Below are 17,576 nucleotides of genomic sequence, written 5' to 3' on the forward strand. Positions count from 1 at the left end.
ACTGGCAAGAAGTAGTAAGTATATAAGCCATAGAGATTTAATACACAGTATAATGAATATAGACAACAAATACTGTCATTAGGTAATGTGATAAATACTGCTAAAGCAGCAATCACATTATATATAAATGTATCAGAATAACACCTGCATACCTTAAACTTACACATGTCAAATTTATCCAATTAAAAAGATTATCTACCTTCTAGTGGTAAAATCAGTAAATTTGTCCACAAAAGGCTAATTCATTATAACTCAACTACATAAACAAACATAATTTATAGTTTTGACCATATGGATAAAGTGAATAGTGGGTATAATGAAAGGCCTATTTTTTAATGAATAGTTCCTTTTAGCCAAATACCTAAAACACTCAATTGTCTCTGAAATGAACACTGATCTAAAACAGAACTAGGAACTAGCTAACTACCAAAATGGTATGGTTGTGAATGAAGGTGTTAAAAGATGAAGCTTTAAAGTAAAACAAAGTGCAGGAGTAAAGTCCCACAGTCTAAATACAGCTATGATGCATAGGAAAAGCACTAAGCGTATACCCTGAGTGTATAACCTCTTTATGGAAACAATAAAAGCTCACTTAGCATGACCTCTGATGTTAGTTTTAAAACATGCTGGCTGCTTTTTTACCTGACTCTAAGCCAAGTCTTTTCAAATCCTCTTGGTAGGCTTTCAGGGCAGCTGCCTCCATTGCGGCAAACTCCTTTGATGCCTTTTCTTCTTCCTTTGCCTTATCCAGGCTTTTCTGTTTAATCTATGGAAGACACATATAAAAGTGAAAGCCAGGTGAAGTACTGATATTTACACAGAAAAATTAGCAAAGAAAGAAATAAACTAAATTACCTCACTGATCCTCTTTGCCACATTTTCCTTATGATTCTTTCCTCTTTCGTGAAATTCAACACTCTTGAAAATGAATAAAAGAGAAAATGCAAAGGAAAGCTACGTAAAATATCATAATGTTCATACTAAATAAGTAACAGTAAATTTGGGAATGTAACATAACAAGATTGAAATAAAAAATGATTGACAGGAAAAAGAAGAATAATTTTAAAGCAAATGAGACCTTTTTTTATCAAATGATGCTAGGGAACTGAACCATGTTATTTATTATCATACCCTCTGACCAGGTTTTCTTTGGTGCTTAAAATAAACTATGATGACCATATCAATGAAGAAAAATACAAGATACCCTTGATGACTAATCCAGTGAATATGATTGTAATGAGGGCTCAAACAAAACAGGAAGCCAAAAGAGGAGTGGAAAAAAAACTTCAAGAAACACCTCTCAACATAAAAAGTCAAAACCAGTTAAGTCCCTAGAATTTGTACTGCTCTATTTGCCACATTAGGCAAGGGACATAGAGAATAAACAATAATCCTTAGAACCTTATTCCTTCAAATTGGGAGAAAAGTAGACAGTAAAGGATTCCTCCTAAATTGTAAACAAATACTTTTATAGAATGTGGTAATGATACAAAATGTAAAACTCCTGTGAAAGACAATTTGGCACTATCTACCAAAATTTGGCTGCTGGCATAAAGAATAAAGCTCCCTCTATGGAGAAAGCTCCAGGATCTACTGTTCAATGAAAAAAACTAACTAACAAACAAAAACCACACTAAACTATGAAGGATAGTGTATATGGTATCCTACATTTTATGTACGTTGGAATAGAAGCCTCTATATACATACAGAAACAATGGAAAAATTAGACAAGAAAATGAAAAAAGTGGCAACCTACAAAGAATGATGGTAACTGGATGGGACAGTGGAGTGAGTGAATGTTATTACCTATTTAAAACAGCCAGGAATGCTCCCTAAATTACAAATGTCTGGTTGTATACAGTAAGGAAGTTTGGGTAAATTTTCTACAATTCACTAAAGTGAATTCCTCTTTAAATGGTAACACTGTAAAACAAATGTTCATCTTCTGTTTTTCATATACTGGTTTTCCTAAATTATACCACACAAAGAATATTAAAGGCCCATTCAAAAGACATTAATTTTGCTTCTAATTAAAGGGCAAATCAATGTATATTAACAATCCAAGGATAAGAAAGACATCCTAGAATGGATTATTTACCCTTTGTGACTCCTAAAATTCATTGAACTGCTTGGATAGCTGAAGAGAAGAGAAACTATCAGTAACATGCATAGATTTCAAAATTTCTGGCATTCATGTGTAAGGAAGGCCTAAGTTAAACAGGATAGTTGAAAACTTCAGCAACTACTCAAAAGACCAAATACCCAGACAAAACCCTGAAGAAAAACATCCCCAAACTCCTTGTAGACAATAATAAATATCTACCAAAGAAATACAACACTACTAAAGATGGGACTATTTTTTTGTGCATGCAACTCTATCAAGTAAAAAGGAGATGAATATATATATTTCAAAGATACACTGGTATTCATGTACTACATACATATTGCTATGACATGTATTTGAAGGGGGGGAAATCAGTGATGCCTTTGTTTCATGTCTTAAAAGCTTAATCTAGATTAAGAGATATGGTAGTAAAGTGCTTAACAAAGCTATTTTCATATCCCATGAAAGAGGTAATGATATTCTTTAAAATGTAACCATTTATAGCTATAAAATTCTGCAAATATATTTAATTAGAATAGAAAAGATACAAGATAAACTACAATAATTGCTCCTTTTTACACATTAAGGGCTTTGTCCTTTTATGTTTCTTTGTACACGATAGTAGATAGTATTACAGATAGTATTACAAACATCGTGTGGCTAAACACGGATGAGATTACCCACTCAACGTCCATTTCCTGAATGTCACTGAAGGACCATAGAGAAATAATTTGGCTTACTATATAATCAAATTTAAGCTGATGAAAAAGAAGGAAGCTCACAGCTCTCCTACAAGAAATGAAAAGACAACAGAAATCCTTCAACTTTGAAAAATCAAGAGCAATATATATGAAGGTACTTTGTAAATGCTGAGTTTAGACAAAAAGGAACACGTGAATAAAATATTATTAGATTCTCTTATAGTGTAATTATCATACAGGCCTATTGTCCGCTATCCAACACTTGCAGTAATCACAGAATTTCTTTGGTTGCGACTTCCAGTAGTCTGCCCTGAAAAAGGTAAAAACAAGTCTAAGGTTATTTATAATATAAAAATGTAAAATTGTGCATGTTTTACATTTTCTTAGAGTTTCAATCATAAGCCCCTGTTACTGAATGTTGTCTTATTTTATTATTTATCTCACTGCAGCAGTTAGTCGAAATTGTTGCCAATAAAAAGGAAAAAAGTCTGCACCGGATTTAAAACTCCCTTACATAAAACTGTTTTAAAAAGTTTTTTTTTTTTTCATTTGCCATGAGAAATAAGAAACATCTTGGAAAAGATTTATCTTCTTTACGTCTTTCTGGCATTTTGGGAAGCTGTTGTAATGGGAGGCCCGAAAAAACTCAAAGTTTGTTTTAAATCAAGTTCTTTCCATTAAAAGAGCAAAGAACGAGACTCCTCAGGTGAGAGACTGGTTCCTCCGAGACTATCAGTTAATACAATTTGTTCTCGAGCCTCAGGGCAAGAGAGAGTTGGAAAAGCCGAGACCTCTCAGCCGGCAAGACTTAAAAAAAAGTCAGCACGCTAGCCAAGACTGGCTGTTTCTACCAGGCAGAGGAGGGCAGCCGTGGCCGAAGTCCAACCCTAAAGTTTCACAACACCCCACGTTCAAGTGCTACGGCATCGAACAGGGTGCTAGCGACCCCCAACAGTGCAAGTGAGCACCCGGTTGCTTCCCGGGAGGCAGTCTAACCCCAACTGGCCGCCAGCCTCCTCCCCAAGCCCGTGCTTCAGGCCCCCAAGGCGCTCCGCAGGGTAGCATTTCTACCCGCCCAGAGAACCGGCCCGGCCTGTCGGGTGACAGTCCCGAGCGAGTTAAGAACACCTCCGTCACGCCTCCAGCCGAAAGGAGGAGGTGGGGAGGGATGGTGGTGGAGTGCGAGACCCGCGGGGAAAGGGCCGCCCAGAGAAACAACACTTCGTTGTTTAGAGCCTGAGACCCGACTCACATGACTGGACCAGCAGCTCCGCGCGCCGCCCCCGGGTCCGGCTCGAGCTCGTGTTCCCCGCGCGGGGCGAGGTGAGGCCCGGCCCGCCGCGAGGCCCACCAGAGCCTCCAAGCCCGGACACCTCCCTCTTTCCCCGGGACCAGTGTTCCACGGTTCCCAACTACGGGTGCCCAGGCGACTCAATCCGCGTTCGAAATCTCCTCCTCTTCCCCTCCCCCTACAGGGGCGGTACTCCAGGATCCTGAGAGGTGGGGTCGGTATAAAGGGGTTGAGGTCACCGAGAAAGGGTGAAAGCGCGACGGGACCTGAGCCGAAGGACGGGAACCTCACGCCTCAAGTTCCCGAATCATCCCGACTTCACTCTCTCTCTTCCCCTGGGATCCAGAACCTCCACCCTTCTTCTAGGCTCGCTGGCTCGTGGCCAAGGAGCTCGCGCGCCGCCTCCGCCCCGAGCGCAAACAGCTGTTCCCCGAGACGTCGCCGCCCTCAACTTTGCCAACTAGTCCGCACGCCCTTTGACCAGCGGAGCAACCCGGACCTGTAGGCTGGGGGCCGTTGGCGGAGTTAAAAAAAGAAAGGTGAAACAGCTGGTTTCGGGGCCGCGAGTTGCTGGGCTTTGCCTCAGAACTTTCCGGAGGCGGCGGAGTGGCCCCGCCCCGCCCCCGCGACGCCCGCGCGCACGGGCTGTGCTAGTTTCTTCGCTCCGAGAGCGCGTGGGCAGCGGCGGCGGCGGCTCCAGCGGCGCAAAGGCGACAGAGGGGAGCGGCGGCGCGGGCAAGTGGAGCAGAGGCAGCGGTAGCGGTAGCGCCTGCGTCTGTCAGGTGAGTCACGGCAGTGTCCTTACCAGCACTTCCCATATGGTCTAGCGGTTAGGATTCCTGGTTTTCACCCAGGCGGCCCGGGTTCGACTCCCGGTATGGGAATGTCGTAGCTTTTTTTTTTTTTTTTTTTTTAAACCGAATGAGGGATCTCACTTATTTTATTTTCAGTAGCTCTGGCTTTCTACTTGTCTCCTTCTCATGATGAGTTTGTGAAAAACGAGAATTAGTGTAGTTGTTAGCGACTCCGTGACCCGTGCTGCGCCGGGCTGGCTGGAGGAGCGAGTGCGCTCAGGGTCCCCTCGCTTCCCTTCTCTGGCTGGCGGGGCTGAGCCGCGAGGAAGGAGTTTCACTTTCCCAGGGGCTGCCCGCCCGCTCCTTCGCCCCGAGTCGTGCTTTCCCAGACGCTGGGGAGGTGATGATTAACTCTGGCCTTGCTTTATCTCCTCCCAGCGCCCCCCTGGGGCCCACACCCTCCGCGTCCGCAGTTTTCCGACGGTCCCAGGCGACGCGGGGGCGTGTTCGTCCCCTGCCCGCCGCGAGCCCGCGCCCCTTTCGGAGTCCTCGTTCTCATTCCGCCGGCTGTTGTTCACGGGAACCCCCCCCCCTTCGGCCCCCGGCACAAAGCCTCCTGTCGCGGGGCACGCGGCGGCGAGGCGGTCTGGCGTGCTTCGGTGCCCGCGGGCGCGCTTTCCCGTCCGCGCAGCTGCCCGTCACCGCCCGACCGGCCGCGTGTCCACCCGGCTCTCCCGCAGCGGCCAGCTCGTCCCAGCTTGACCTCGGGGGCGCTGGTCGCAGCTCAGAAAAGTACCGTGGACTCCAGAGCCACAGGCTCGAGTGCCTGTCTCTGCCTGGGAAGGCCTCTGGGGAAGGGATTGCGCGTCCCCCCCCCCCGCCCAACCCCGCTTTAAAGCGCGCGCGCGCACATGTTGCGGAGGAAAAAAAAAAACACCACTACGATGAGATGCCTTTCAAGAAGAAATTTAACTTTCCAAAGGGTCTAACGTTTTGAGCGCCTCTGATAGAAAATCTTGGGGTGGAGGTGGGGCTTGGAAGAGAGAAAATTGGCTGAAGACTGGGGAGGGGATGTTCCAACAAAGTTTCACTGTATTTTTAAGTATAGAAGCCCTGTGTTTATTACAAAGAAGGGGCAGCTGTGTCAGCAGCATGTGAGCTGTAAATGAAACAAAAGCGTTATCTTAAATGCAAGCTGAGATTAGAAAAGGGGGTGAGCTATAATGTTTAGTCCATTGGGCTTCTGGGAACAAATAGAGAAGGAAAAAGTGGCTCTTGTGGATGGGTTTCTGGTCAGTGCCATTACTAAGAGCAGATGATTGGGTGGTTAGTGTGCGCATTCCCAAACAATATTTTGCCGGCACAATGAGTTTTGAAACAATCTGTTAACGTGATCCGCATGATTAAGGATTAATCACTTTTATATTGTAAATAAACTCCCAGAACTAGAAGTATTTTATATGTTTTTTAATTCAAATGTTTACACCAAGCACCATCACATGCTTTTGAAAGTTACTGTTGTTGACGTTGGTGTAAGTTGTGGGTACAACACTGAATGTAATTGTGTTTTGGCTCCTGTCATTAGCTTGCGATTGACTTTTTGTGGATCTTTAACCTTCTCTGTACTCTGGGTTTACAGCCATAAATTCTTGATAATACATATCACTCCAAAACTTTAGATAGAATGGCAAGGATTGTTGAGCATTCTTGAATAGGTAATGTGAGTGGGAAAGGTTCATTTTTTTTTTTTTTTTTTTTGGAAAAGTTTCATTTAAAATGAAGAATGGGATCATGTCATTATTGAGAAACTACTGAAGACTTTGGTCTGAATTTGGGTGGAACGAAGCCCCCTTCCTTGTGTCCAGTGAGGGCTTAACTCTTGACTTTACATTTTGTGATGATTTGGTATCATACTGTACCTAACGGTGCTAAAATGGATGTGATTTTCAGTTGAGCACCCAGGAATTGCAATTGCAAATTGCAAATTGGTGACGGTATTTCTCAGATTCATGTATTGTTATAGACCAGGCCAAACAAGGTATCTGAGTTGCAGAAGTGAGTGCTACAGGAACCCAGAGGTGAGATGTCAGTTCTGTTGAGGAAAGAGGACTGGAAAGGAGAGGTAGAAGGGAGAGTATTTGCCCTGGACCTTGGAGAACTGGTTGGATTTCTCCTGGTGGAGAATGTGTCTCCTAAAGCTGAGGGGAGTTGAGGGTGGGGGAGCTGGGGAGAGTTGGGATCAACAAGTATGAAGTTGGCAAATAGTCTGGACACAGTGCTTGGAGTGAGAGGCATGTGGAAGAGAATTTCACCTTAATAAATTTTGACGAGGTGAGAGGTTCTTTTATCAAAGGAGTGGTGTTTATGTGACCAGGGTTTTAACAACCCTTTTCCTTTGAAAAAACCAAGTAGAGAAGTAACATGTGAAAACTTACTGTTTTAAAAAATTCAAGTAGGGGCGCCTGGGTGGCGCAGTCGGTTAAGCGTCCGACTTCAGCCAGGTCACGATCTCGCGGTCCGTGAGTTTGAGCCCCGCGTCAGGCTCTGGGCTGATGGCTCAGAGCCTGGAGCCTGTTTCTGATTCTGTGTCTCCCTCTCTCTCTGTCCCTCCCCCATTCGTGCTCTGTCTCTCTCTGTCCCAAAAATAAATAAACGTTGAAAAAAAAATTAAAAAAAAATTCAAGTAATAAACATGTGCCCATAGGTTTTGTTTACTAGTTGAATATTAACTTTTAATAGAATGAGAAAAGCAGTCAGAATTCAATTTGAAAAAATGAAATCTAAGTTTAAATCATGAGAATTATTTGCAATTATATTCTTACTAGCTTGCTTTATTGAAAATGACCTTAATATTCTAAGACTGAGGTGCTAGTTACTGTCAGTAAGGCATACACCTTAAATAGGTTAAGACTAGGTGATAAATTTGTGCTCTTGCCTTGTTACTAGAAGGCCATTGGTAGTCACATTTTAGGTGTTCTCTCCTGGACCACAGAATAAAGTGATACTAATTGAACTGCATTTATTTATTTTTATTTTTTTTTTAATGTTTATTTATTTTTGAGAGAGAGAGAGACATAGAGTGCAAGCAGGGGAGCGGCAGAGAGAGGGAGGACACAGATTCTGAAGCAGGCTCCAGGCTCTGGGCTGTCAGTACAGAGCCTGATATGGGGCTCAAACTCATGAAGCGTGATATCATGACATGGGCCGAAGTCGGCTGCTTAACCGACTGAGCCACCCAGATGCTCCTTGAATCGCATTTATTTACCCAAATGGTCTCTTTAATCTTTGGTACTGTTAGATGCAATCAGAAGATATGTGACAGTTTAATAAATATTTTCACAGCTGAACACCTATCTTTAAAGAAATACAAAGGATTGAAAAGAAATACAAGGGGTGGTGGCATTTTAAAATCCAAAGACATTACTGTGGTCTCTGAGGCCCAATATCATCTGGCCTCTGCTTACCTCCCCAACTTCATCTCCTGCTTTCTCTGCCTCTTCATTATGCATCAGCCACACTGGCTTCCTTTTTGTTCCTTGAACGTGCCAAACTTCTTCTTTTATCACTTTTATTTCTAGCTGTTTCCACTGCCTGGAATATCTCTCCTCCAGCTATTCATATTTCAGGTCAACCTTACTTTCTCAGTGAGGTCTTTTTGACCACCCTTTTCTTTTGGTTACATTACTCTCTTGTTTTCTCCTTTTTCTTAGTTATCTGAAATTAGCATGTTTGTTTCTATTTATTTCTTTTTCCACTAGAATGTAAGTTCCATGAGGGTAAGGATATCACAGAGTGAGATCATTCTTACTCTTTAAGATTTGAGCAAAAGTGAATAAATTAGAACCCTCATATAGTGCTGGTAGACATGTAAAATGGTACAGTCACTCTGGAAAACGGGATGGCAGTTCCCTCAAAATGTTAAACATAGAATTACAATATGACCCAACAGTTCCATTCCTAGGTATATACCGAAGATAAATTAACACATGTCCACAAAAAAATATGTACACACGTTTATAACAACATTATTCATAAGCAGAAAGTAGAAACAACCCAAATGTCTATCAACTGAATAAATAAAATGAGAATGTATCCATACAGTCAAATATTATTTGGCAATAAAAGGGAATGAACTGGTACATGACACAGTATGGATCAATCTCAAGACCATATGCTAAGTGAAAGAAGCTAGGCTCAAAAGACCCCATTTTCTATGATTCCATTTATATGAACTGTCCAGAATTAGGTAAATCTAGAAGAGAAAGAGTATAGTTTATGGTTGCTGAGGATTGAGGGCAGGGGACACAGTGGTTAAAAGGCATGAGGAGTAACTGCTAATGTAGGTATAAGGTCTCTTTTTAGAGTGGTTGAAAGGTCTTAAAATCATTTAATCATCTAATAATGATAATGGTTTCACAACTGTAAACTAAAAATCATTCAGCTCTACTCTTTGAACGGGTGAACTTTGTGATGGTATGTAGATTATATCAACAAAATTGTTAAAAGATTGAAGCAAAAAACATGTAATATTACATTTTACATTTAGCATTTGGATAGTATTTTTAAAATGTTAATGGAATAATTTAACACTGCAATTCTAGCTCCTAGATAGTCCAGGAACGTATCAAGTGTTCAATAAATAACTGATGAAAGAGGGTTAAAGTATACAGATAATTATGATGCAATGTATAGTGTGATAAATGCTCAGATAAATGCCCATGAAAGCCATGGGTTTGAAGGTCTCTAAAATATCACATCTGGATTCATGTGAAGTGAATGGGGAGAGGCCTCTTCTAGGAGGCAACATTTGAGATGGGCTTTGAAGTCTGGTTAGGCTTTTTGCTCATGGAGATGATACGGTGAAAGGCAAAGCATTAAGAAGGAAGCAATCAGGAGCAGAGGCACATTAACAGTTTGTAACACATTTTGGCTGAACTGAGGGTACATGTAGGATAGGAATAGGAAATAAGGCTGCAAAAATAGATTAGGGCTTGTAGCAGACAACGTCAGTGCTGGCAGATCTCTGGTATCTTTATCATCCCCCTCAACCACTAGTGTGTTTCCAGTGGCCCATACTTGTGGAGAACTGGAAGTGCTTGGGGGCTTATCCCCTTACCCCTAACAACTTTGAACTCAAAACTGTCCAGTAAAGAGAATAACTTCGAAGCAGGAACTTTGACGTATTCTCTTCTGTATCATCAGCACCTGGAACAGTGCTTGGCACTTGGAGAACATTTAGAAGTGTTTGAATGAATGAATGAAAACCAGGATGTTGGAAGGTCTGTTCAAAGTAAAGTTTATTTTACAGATCCCCTTTACTCTTCCAGAACATTTAGATAGATTTTGGAAGGTTCTGATTGTGCAGGTCTTTGAATTTGGGATAAGGAATTAGCTGGGAGAAGAGATTTCTTGTAAGTGTTTTGATGAAATTAATTTGGTAGTAGTGTGCAGGATAAACTGGAGGATGGAAAGATTGTGTCTTCCTATTCCTCTTCTTGCTCTCACTCACCCTTTGGGTCAGGCCTTAACTAGGGTAGTGGCGGGAGAATACAAAGGATCAGATTTTAAAAAAAGGCACATTGAAGGAAAAATTGAAGATGTCAGGAAGTAAGCATTCCTAAAAGAAATAGAGCAGTTAAAGAGCATAGACTTTTTTTTTTTTTTTTTTTTTTTTTTTTTGCTCCTAGGGTTGGTCAGACAGGAAACTATTATTGCCCACCTGTATGTGCATGTGTCTTTTTGAATACTAAAATTGTACATTAAGTCCAGAGACAAATTTAAGGCTGTCAGACTGCCACCCTGTGGACAGTATGAATTGTGATAAAACTTCATTCATTTGAAATTCACTATTTTAGAGCTGATTATGGTTCTTCCACATCTGTATTTGTGCGTTATAGTAATTGAAAAGTAAAATTAGTTTTCTGAGCTTTCTCAGAGGCTTTTAGAGAAGGGGAGTTTAAAATACAATCAGTTGTTTAAAGTTACAAAGAAATTAAAGAATGCTGTTTAGATACCTCTTTGCTCCAGAAATTTCCTATCAAAGAGTGTGTTTTTTAAAACATTATGGCATGTTGTAAAATAGTCTTTTTTTCTATTGTACTAATTTTTTCATCCTATGTTATAACATGGTAGATTTTGAGAGTTCTGTTTCTTGAGAAGTATGTAAAACTCCCACCCTCCCCCTTTTCTTTGGCTAAGTGAAAGTGACCTTCCCTTCTCATTTTTTGTAGAGTTGGATTTTATTGTTAGAAGTTCTTCGTGCTTTGATGAATTGCCTTAATTGTATTTATGTAAACAATTTGGATTTTGTTCTGTGTTACTTATGTAGAAGGGCAGTCTGCTCACAAATTAAACTGGTGAGCTAGTTTGCATCAAAATGAAATCATGATTGTGAAAGACTTATTTGCTCTCTGCAACTCAGGAAATGGTTCTGTCTAGAACTCTACAAAATAAAACTTTCCCAGCAGAAGAGCTGTTTACAAGCCTAATGTTGTAAATGGCTTGTATTCCCTGAGGTGTCAGGAGGGGTGGAGTGGCCATTTAGCACTTGAAATTTGTGTTAGCAGTAAAGCAGAATTGAGCTGAAGCAGAATTCTGAGGTCAGCAATTGTGCATGCTTTCTGAATGTGATACCAGTCTGAGGAGAAGAATGAAGAAGTATCATCTGGACCCCCAGCCCCTTAAGTTACCTGATACTTCATCTTAGGGACCTTACATTTTGGTAATGAAGAGATTTTCAAATTGAGTGTTAATGATTTTAAAAAATTTTTCTAATGTTATTCATTGTTTAGAGAGACAGAGCGCAAGTGGGGGAGGGGCAGAGAGAGAGGGAGACACAAAATTTGAAGCAGGCTCCAGGCTCCAAGCTGTCAGCACAGAGCCCCATGCAGGGCTCGAACTTCTGAGGCCTGAGATCATGACCTGAGCTGAAATTGGACGAAGTTAGATGCTTAACCGACTGAGCCACCCACGTGCCCTGAGTGTTAATGATTTTAAATAATTAAATTTTCTCTGAGTTTTTCTCAAAAGTGTAGCATGACATGTATAATATACTTTAAATTGTTTTATTTTATTTAATTTTTTCAAAGTAAATGTATGGGATTGAGGGTGACCTTTATAAATTTTTTTGCAACATTGTTTAAAAAGTTTATTTTATTCATTTTGAGAGAGAGAGAGGGAGGGAGGGAGAGAATCCCAAGCAGCCTGCACGCTGTCAGTAGAGAGCCTGATGTGGGGCTCGAACTCACAGACCGTGAGATCATGACCTGAGCCGAAATCAAGAGTCGGAAGCTTAATCAACTGAACCACCCAGGCACCCCTGCAACATTTATATCTTATATTCTACAGTCTATGTATATATACTTTGTAATTTAAGTCTTCATTTAGGTGAAGAATTACAAATGTTTACCTAGGTTTACAAGGTATATTACTCAGTAAAAAAGTGTTATTTAGGGGCACCTGGGTGGCTCAGTCGGTTGAAAGGTCTGACTTCGGCCCAAGTCATGATCTCAGAGTTTGTGGGATCGAACCCCACGGGGGACTCTTTGCTGACAGCTTGGAACCTGGAGACTGCTTTGGATTCTGTGTCTCCCTCTCTCTCTGCCCCTAACCCACTCGCATTCTGTCTCTGTCTCTCTCAAAAATAAATAAATACTAAAAAAAATTTTTTTTTTTAAAAACAGTGTTATTTACATATTGTTTAAGGAAAGTAACTTTCAAAATACTTCATGGTTCATTTGCTCCTTTCCTAAGTATTGGGACAAAGAGCTAGTAAAGTTAGAGATGGATTTATGTTTTTTAATATTTAGTGTTTTCATCATCATCATCGCTATTAAAACTATAAATGACATTAAATTTCTATAAAAAGCTTTTAGTTGGATATTTAGTCTGAACTTAAGAAACTTTGTTATTGTTCAGTGTCTGCCTTTTTATGCTGGAATGGTGACTGTTTCAGGAATAATGGTAGTTAGCGTTTTCTTTTACTTTTTACATCTGTAAATATAAATGTAAATTTAAGACATTTTCATAAATGTAAACATAAAACCTTTTGTTCTCTGAAAAGTAATTCCAGCCTAGGTTAGTTGAATTTTGTTAAATAACCACTATTTCATAAGTTTCTGTGTGTGTGTGTGTGTGTGTGTGTGTGCAAATTTAAAAGTTTATATATGAGTGCAGACCACTCACTATTAAATAAATTACTTCTATTTAAAACTTTTTTTTTTTTTTTTGCTTTATTTTAGTTCTCTGGGAAGGTACTTAACTAGTGACTTCTACATTCAGACAGTCCTTATAGTCTTAAATCTTTATTTGTAGTTTAATCTTTTAATTTAAAGTTTCTTTTGGACTTAAAATCCCAAGACCAGGATGCATTTCTGGTTTAGGATGTGTTGATATATTGCTTTGTGTGAAGCTTTTTATTTGTTTCCAGATTTAATTATATAATTCAAACTTTCAAAATTCTATTGGGATTTGTTTTACTATGATTTTCCTGACCTCTGTGTTTATCACTGATACTCCCTTATGCCAAGAAACACAGATGACCCTATTAACTGGGAAGGATGGGGCCTTGCTACTTAATCACCCCGAGTAAGGCAGGCAGTCACCCCAGTTGTAAGAGCTGAAGTAGAAAGGAAGAGTGTGACAGAAAGAGATTGCCCTCAGGCGGACTCCTAGCACTGTGGGAAGGTACAGAGGTGCACAGAAGCACAGGAAGGTGCCTTCCTGATGGAAGGCAGAACATAGGCGTAAGGAATTCAAAATGCCAAGTGGGCAGTTGACATCAGGGAATTTCAGATATGAGTAGGAATGCCATTTCTTTTTTCGTTTTCCCGTGTTTTTTTGCCATTGCACATGAACCACAATTTTACTGTTCCTTAAAATCCTGCTGTCAAAGACTGTCTCGTTTCTGTTTTCAATACCTTCTAGAATGTCTTAGGTTAGTTTATGGGGAATATTTTAAGGGGGCTTTTTACCACAGGTTTGTAGGAAAAAGAAAGCACATACATTTTGCATAAAAGCAAAACTACATACTCATTAAAATGCCTGCTATTAAAAAAAAAAGACAGGAAATAACAAGTGTTGGAGAGAATATGGAGAAATTGGAGCTCTAGTGTACTGTTCATAGGAATGTAAAATGGCACAGCTACTTTGGAAAGTTTTATGGTGGTTCCTCGAAAAGTTAGAAATAGAATTACTATATGATCCAGCATTCCCATTTATGGTTATCTGACCAAAGAATTAAAAGCAGAGTCTCAAAGAGACTCTGTACATCCATGTTCACAGCAACATTATTCACAATAGGTGAAAGATGGAAATTACCTAAGTGTTCTTCAGTGGATAAACGGATAAACAAAATGTGGTATGTACATACAGTAGAATATTTTTCAGTCTTAAAAAGGAAGGAAATTCTGCAATTTGCTACAACGTGGATGAACCTGCAGGACATGCTAAGTGAAATAAGCTAGTCACAAAAAGACACATACTGCACGATTCCACTTATTTGTGGTATCTAAGTGTAATCAAAATCATAGAGACAAAGTAGAATGATGATTGCCAGAGGCTGGGGGAAGGGGGAATTGGGATTTGTTTAATGGGTAGAGAGTTTCAGTTTTACAAGATGAAGAGTTATGGAGATCAGTTGCACAACAGTGTGAATGTACCTATTGCCACTAAACTGCACACTTAAAAATAGTTAAGATGGTAAATTTTATGTATATTTTACTGTAGTTTTTTGTAAAGGGAAATTTGAATTTATATTTGGATATGCAGAATGTAAGGTTATAAAAACCTCTGTAATGAGGTTGAAGTTACTAATCTGGTCGATATTCAGGTATTAGGTGCTGAGGACAGAACCATGAGAAAAGCAGACAAGATCCTCAAGAAGCTTACAGTTTAGTGTGGGAGACAGATACCGACTGAACAAGTAAAAAAGTGTGCTTGAGTGTTACACACACACCAGGGAGACAGACCCCTGACAGAGTAGGTGGAAAGGCTATACTGAAAAAGCTTCTCTAAGGAAATGACATTTAAATAGAGACCTGAAGGATGAGTAAGCAGTGGCTGGGAAAAAGCAGGGAACAAACAGAAAGGGAAGTGAGACTTGAGGGAGTAGCATTTTGCAAATGCTCCAAAGCTGGGAAAGAAAGGGTATCCTTTGGGAGATGAAAGAAGGCCCTGAGGGCTATGATGTGTGAAAAGTGGTGGGAGGTGACAGTGGCACATATCAGATTATGTAAGGCATTGTAGGCCATGTTAAGGGGTTTGAATATTATCTTATGCAAAGATGACAGACATTGATGAGTTTTAAACCAAAAAGTATGTTGGTGGAATGGAGTGGAAGTAAGGAGAAAAACTATGTATCTTTTCCTACAATGTGGCTTTTAAATATGAATTACCTACTCAATCTGGTGCTTGAATGTCAGAGGGAAAAATGGTTCATTTGTATTTATTCAGATGATATATTGATTGTCAATGTGGCCTGTTGATGTGGTGACATGTACTTAACAAATTTAAGGGGAATGTCAAGGGTAATTGAACAGAGGTGATTTTCACCTTTATACTCTAACTTGGTAGTTGAAACCCTAGAAATGGATGGATTTGCCCAGGGAGAGTGTAGAGAGAGAAGGCGGCTTTCAGTGGAATCTTTAGAACCTCTACTGTTCAGTGGGGAGGTACGTGGAGGCGGGGCAGAGACGACTAAGGGAAAGTAGTCCAGAATTGGGGAAAAACCAGGACAGAACATTTATCAGGTCCAACAGAACAAGTTCTGAAAGTGTTAATTGGGTTTACCTGTCTGGTCATTGACTTTAGTTAGAACAGATTTAGTGGCATAATAGTGGTAGGATTAGATTAGATTAGTATGAGTCTAAGAATGAGTGGGAAATGAAGAAATGGAATACAGATAAATCTTTGAGCAAGCTTAGCTGTGAAGGGAATGAGAAGGAATGGTAGATAGGTTTGAGGTTGTCAAAATTGGGGTTGGGTTTTTTGTTGTTGTTTGTTTTGTTTTGTTTAGAGAGAGCAAGCACAAGGAGGGGCAGAGAGAGAGAATCCCAAGCAGGCTCCACACCCAGCATGGTTCCTGACACAGGGCTTGATTCCATGACCCTGCAATCATGACCTGAGCCAAAATCAAGAGTTGGACACTTAACTGACTGAGCCACCCAGGTGTCCCTGTCTTTACCTACATTTAGATACTTGAGATAATTTAAGGCATATCCTTTTTTTTTTTTTTTTTAAGGTTTCATCACTTTTCTTATATATTCTCTCAGCTCAACTTTAGCAGAGTCTTGAAGAATGGGGAGAAAGGATAGTGGGAAACAGGAGCAAAAATAAAAGCAGAGAGAGGTTGGTAAGTTCTGGGGACTTATTTTTCTAATTTGTAATTATCTGAATTCTTAATATGTAGCAGGTTATACACGCTCATTTTAGTATCTTTAAATTTAGGAAATGTCTGTTGAGGTGGTTGACACTAAATTCTAAAGTTCAAAATAGGAGGTTTTTAAAAAGTTTGGGATGTTATAGAAATGACATAGGATTCTACAGTGAGAATGGTTTTTAATCCTGGCTTTAAATGAGCACATCATGATTTTTTAGCAACTATGTGTGTCCTGTGTATTGTTATTTTTTATGATTGGGTGATTCTTCAGATCAGAACTGACTCGGCTGGAGCTATATACTTAATCTAGAGTGGCTTTGCTCACATGGCTGAGGGGCTGTCTGTGTGGCTCTCATACCTTAGTGGTGGCTGGAGGGATCCCAAGCAGCAAGAGAGGTTAAGCTCCCGTGTACCTATACTTGGTAGGCCTGTGCTTGTGTTTTGTTATTATGTCATTGGCCAAAGCAAATCACTTGGCCAATTCCATATTTAAAGGATAGAGAAGAGGCAGAGTCATATTTCACACTGAGAAGTCTGAACAGTTTAGTACCTATTACTTCAGTGGTTTACTGTAAGAAGTAGAGGAGGTTAGCTACCTGGATATCTAACAGAAAAGGCTCCCTGGCGGTGAGAACAGGCAGTGCATAGACCTGGAGGGGAAGAATGCTTGATATGTTCCTGGGATAGCAAGGAGAGGTCAGTATGATGAGAAGAGAGCAAGCAAGCAGGAAGTAGTAAGAGATACAATCATAGAGGTTGGGGCCAGAGTAGGATCTTATCCTTGAAGTTGTTATGAAGACTTCTATTTTTGTGTGTGAAAAGAAGAACTACAGGCGGGTTTTGAAGCAGGAGAGTGATATAACCTGACTTGTCTTTTTAAATAGGTTACTTCTGGCTGCTGCTTTGAGAGTATGTTGTAGGGAAAGAAGAATAGAAGCAGGAAGACTCTGAAGTGATGCAGATGAGAGCGGAAGGTGGTTTGCAGCGTGAGAGTAGCAATGAAGTTGAATGATTTTCGGATTTTATATATGATTTGAAGATTGAACCAACAGGATTTTTTCGACAGGTTGGATATGACTAGAGGACTGAAAGAAGAGTCAGTGGCCAAGGTTTTTGTTGTGAGCAGCTAGAAGTGTTGAATCTCTACCAAGACAACTGGAGACAACTGGGTAGAGTAGGTTTTGGAGGGAAGATCAGGAATTCAGATTTGGATGAGGTAAGTTTGAAAAGTCTATTAGACATTTGAATGGAGTTGTCAAGTTGGATAGAAGAATCTGGAGTTCAAGAGCAAGACCTGGAGATAGAAATT

At 40.4% G+C, this 17,576-nt stretch overlaps 2 protein-coding genes and 1 non-coding gene across 6 annotated transcripts in view; 2 read left to right on the forward strand and 1 right to left on the reverse strand.

The window, feature by feature from the left end:
- WBP4 (WW domain binding protein 4) overlaps positions 1-4,335 on the reverse strand; it is a 66,447-nt gene extending 62,112 nt beyond the window's left edge. For 2 of the 4 annotated variants that reach the window (XM_047080483.1, XM_047080472.1), the window contains exons 1-4: positions 4,058-4,333; positions 3,043-3,115; positions 856-918; positions 643-766 (exon numbers count right to left, since the gene is read on the reverse strand). In XM_047080483.1, the coding sequence (XP_046936439.1) occupies positions 643-766; positions 856-918; positions 3,043-3,115; positions 4,058-4,059 (262 nt within the window). In that variant the 5' untranslated portion in view covers positions 4,060-4,333. Of the gene's footprint in view, positions 1-642; positions 767-855; positions 919-3,042; positions 3,116-4,057 lie in introns of all 4 variants that reach the window. The other 2 variants (XM_047080460.1, XM_047080466.1) reach the window with 2 other exon arrangements.
- Positions 4,336-4,357: 22 nt separating this feature from the next.
- Positions 4,358-17,576, forward strand: part of ELF1 (E74 like ETS transcription factor 1) — a 109,124-nt gene continuing 95,905 nt past the window's right edge. Inside the window, exon 1 of the mRNA XM_047080419.1 lies at positions 4,358-4,878. The gene's annotated coding sequence lies outside the window, so the exon portion shown is untranslated. The remainder of the gene's footprint in view (positions 4,879-17,576) is intronic.
- Positions 4,909-4,980, forward strand: TRNAE-UUC (transfer RNA glutamic acid (anticodon UUC)). The gene has a single exon. It is a non-coding gene; the product is annotated as a tRNA-Glu (tRNA).

Source organism: Lynx rufus, unplaced genomic scaffold (assembly GCF_022079265.1).
Source record: "Lynx rufus isolate CCGP_SWC_20201006 ecotype Redwood Valley unplaced genomic scaffold, mLynRuf1.p SCAF_1, whole genome shotgun sequence".
NCBI lineage: Eukaryota > Metazoa > Chordata > Mammalia > Carnivora > Felidae > Lynx > Lynx rufus.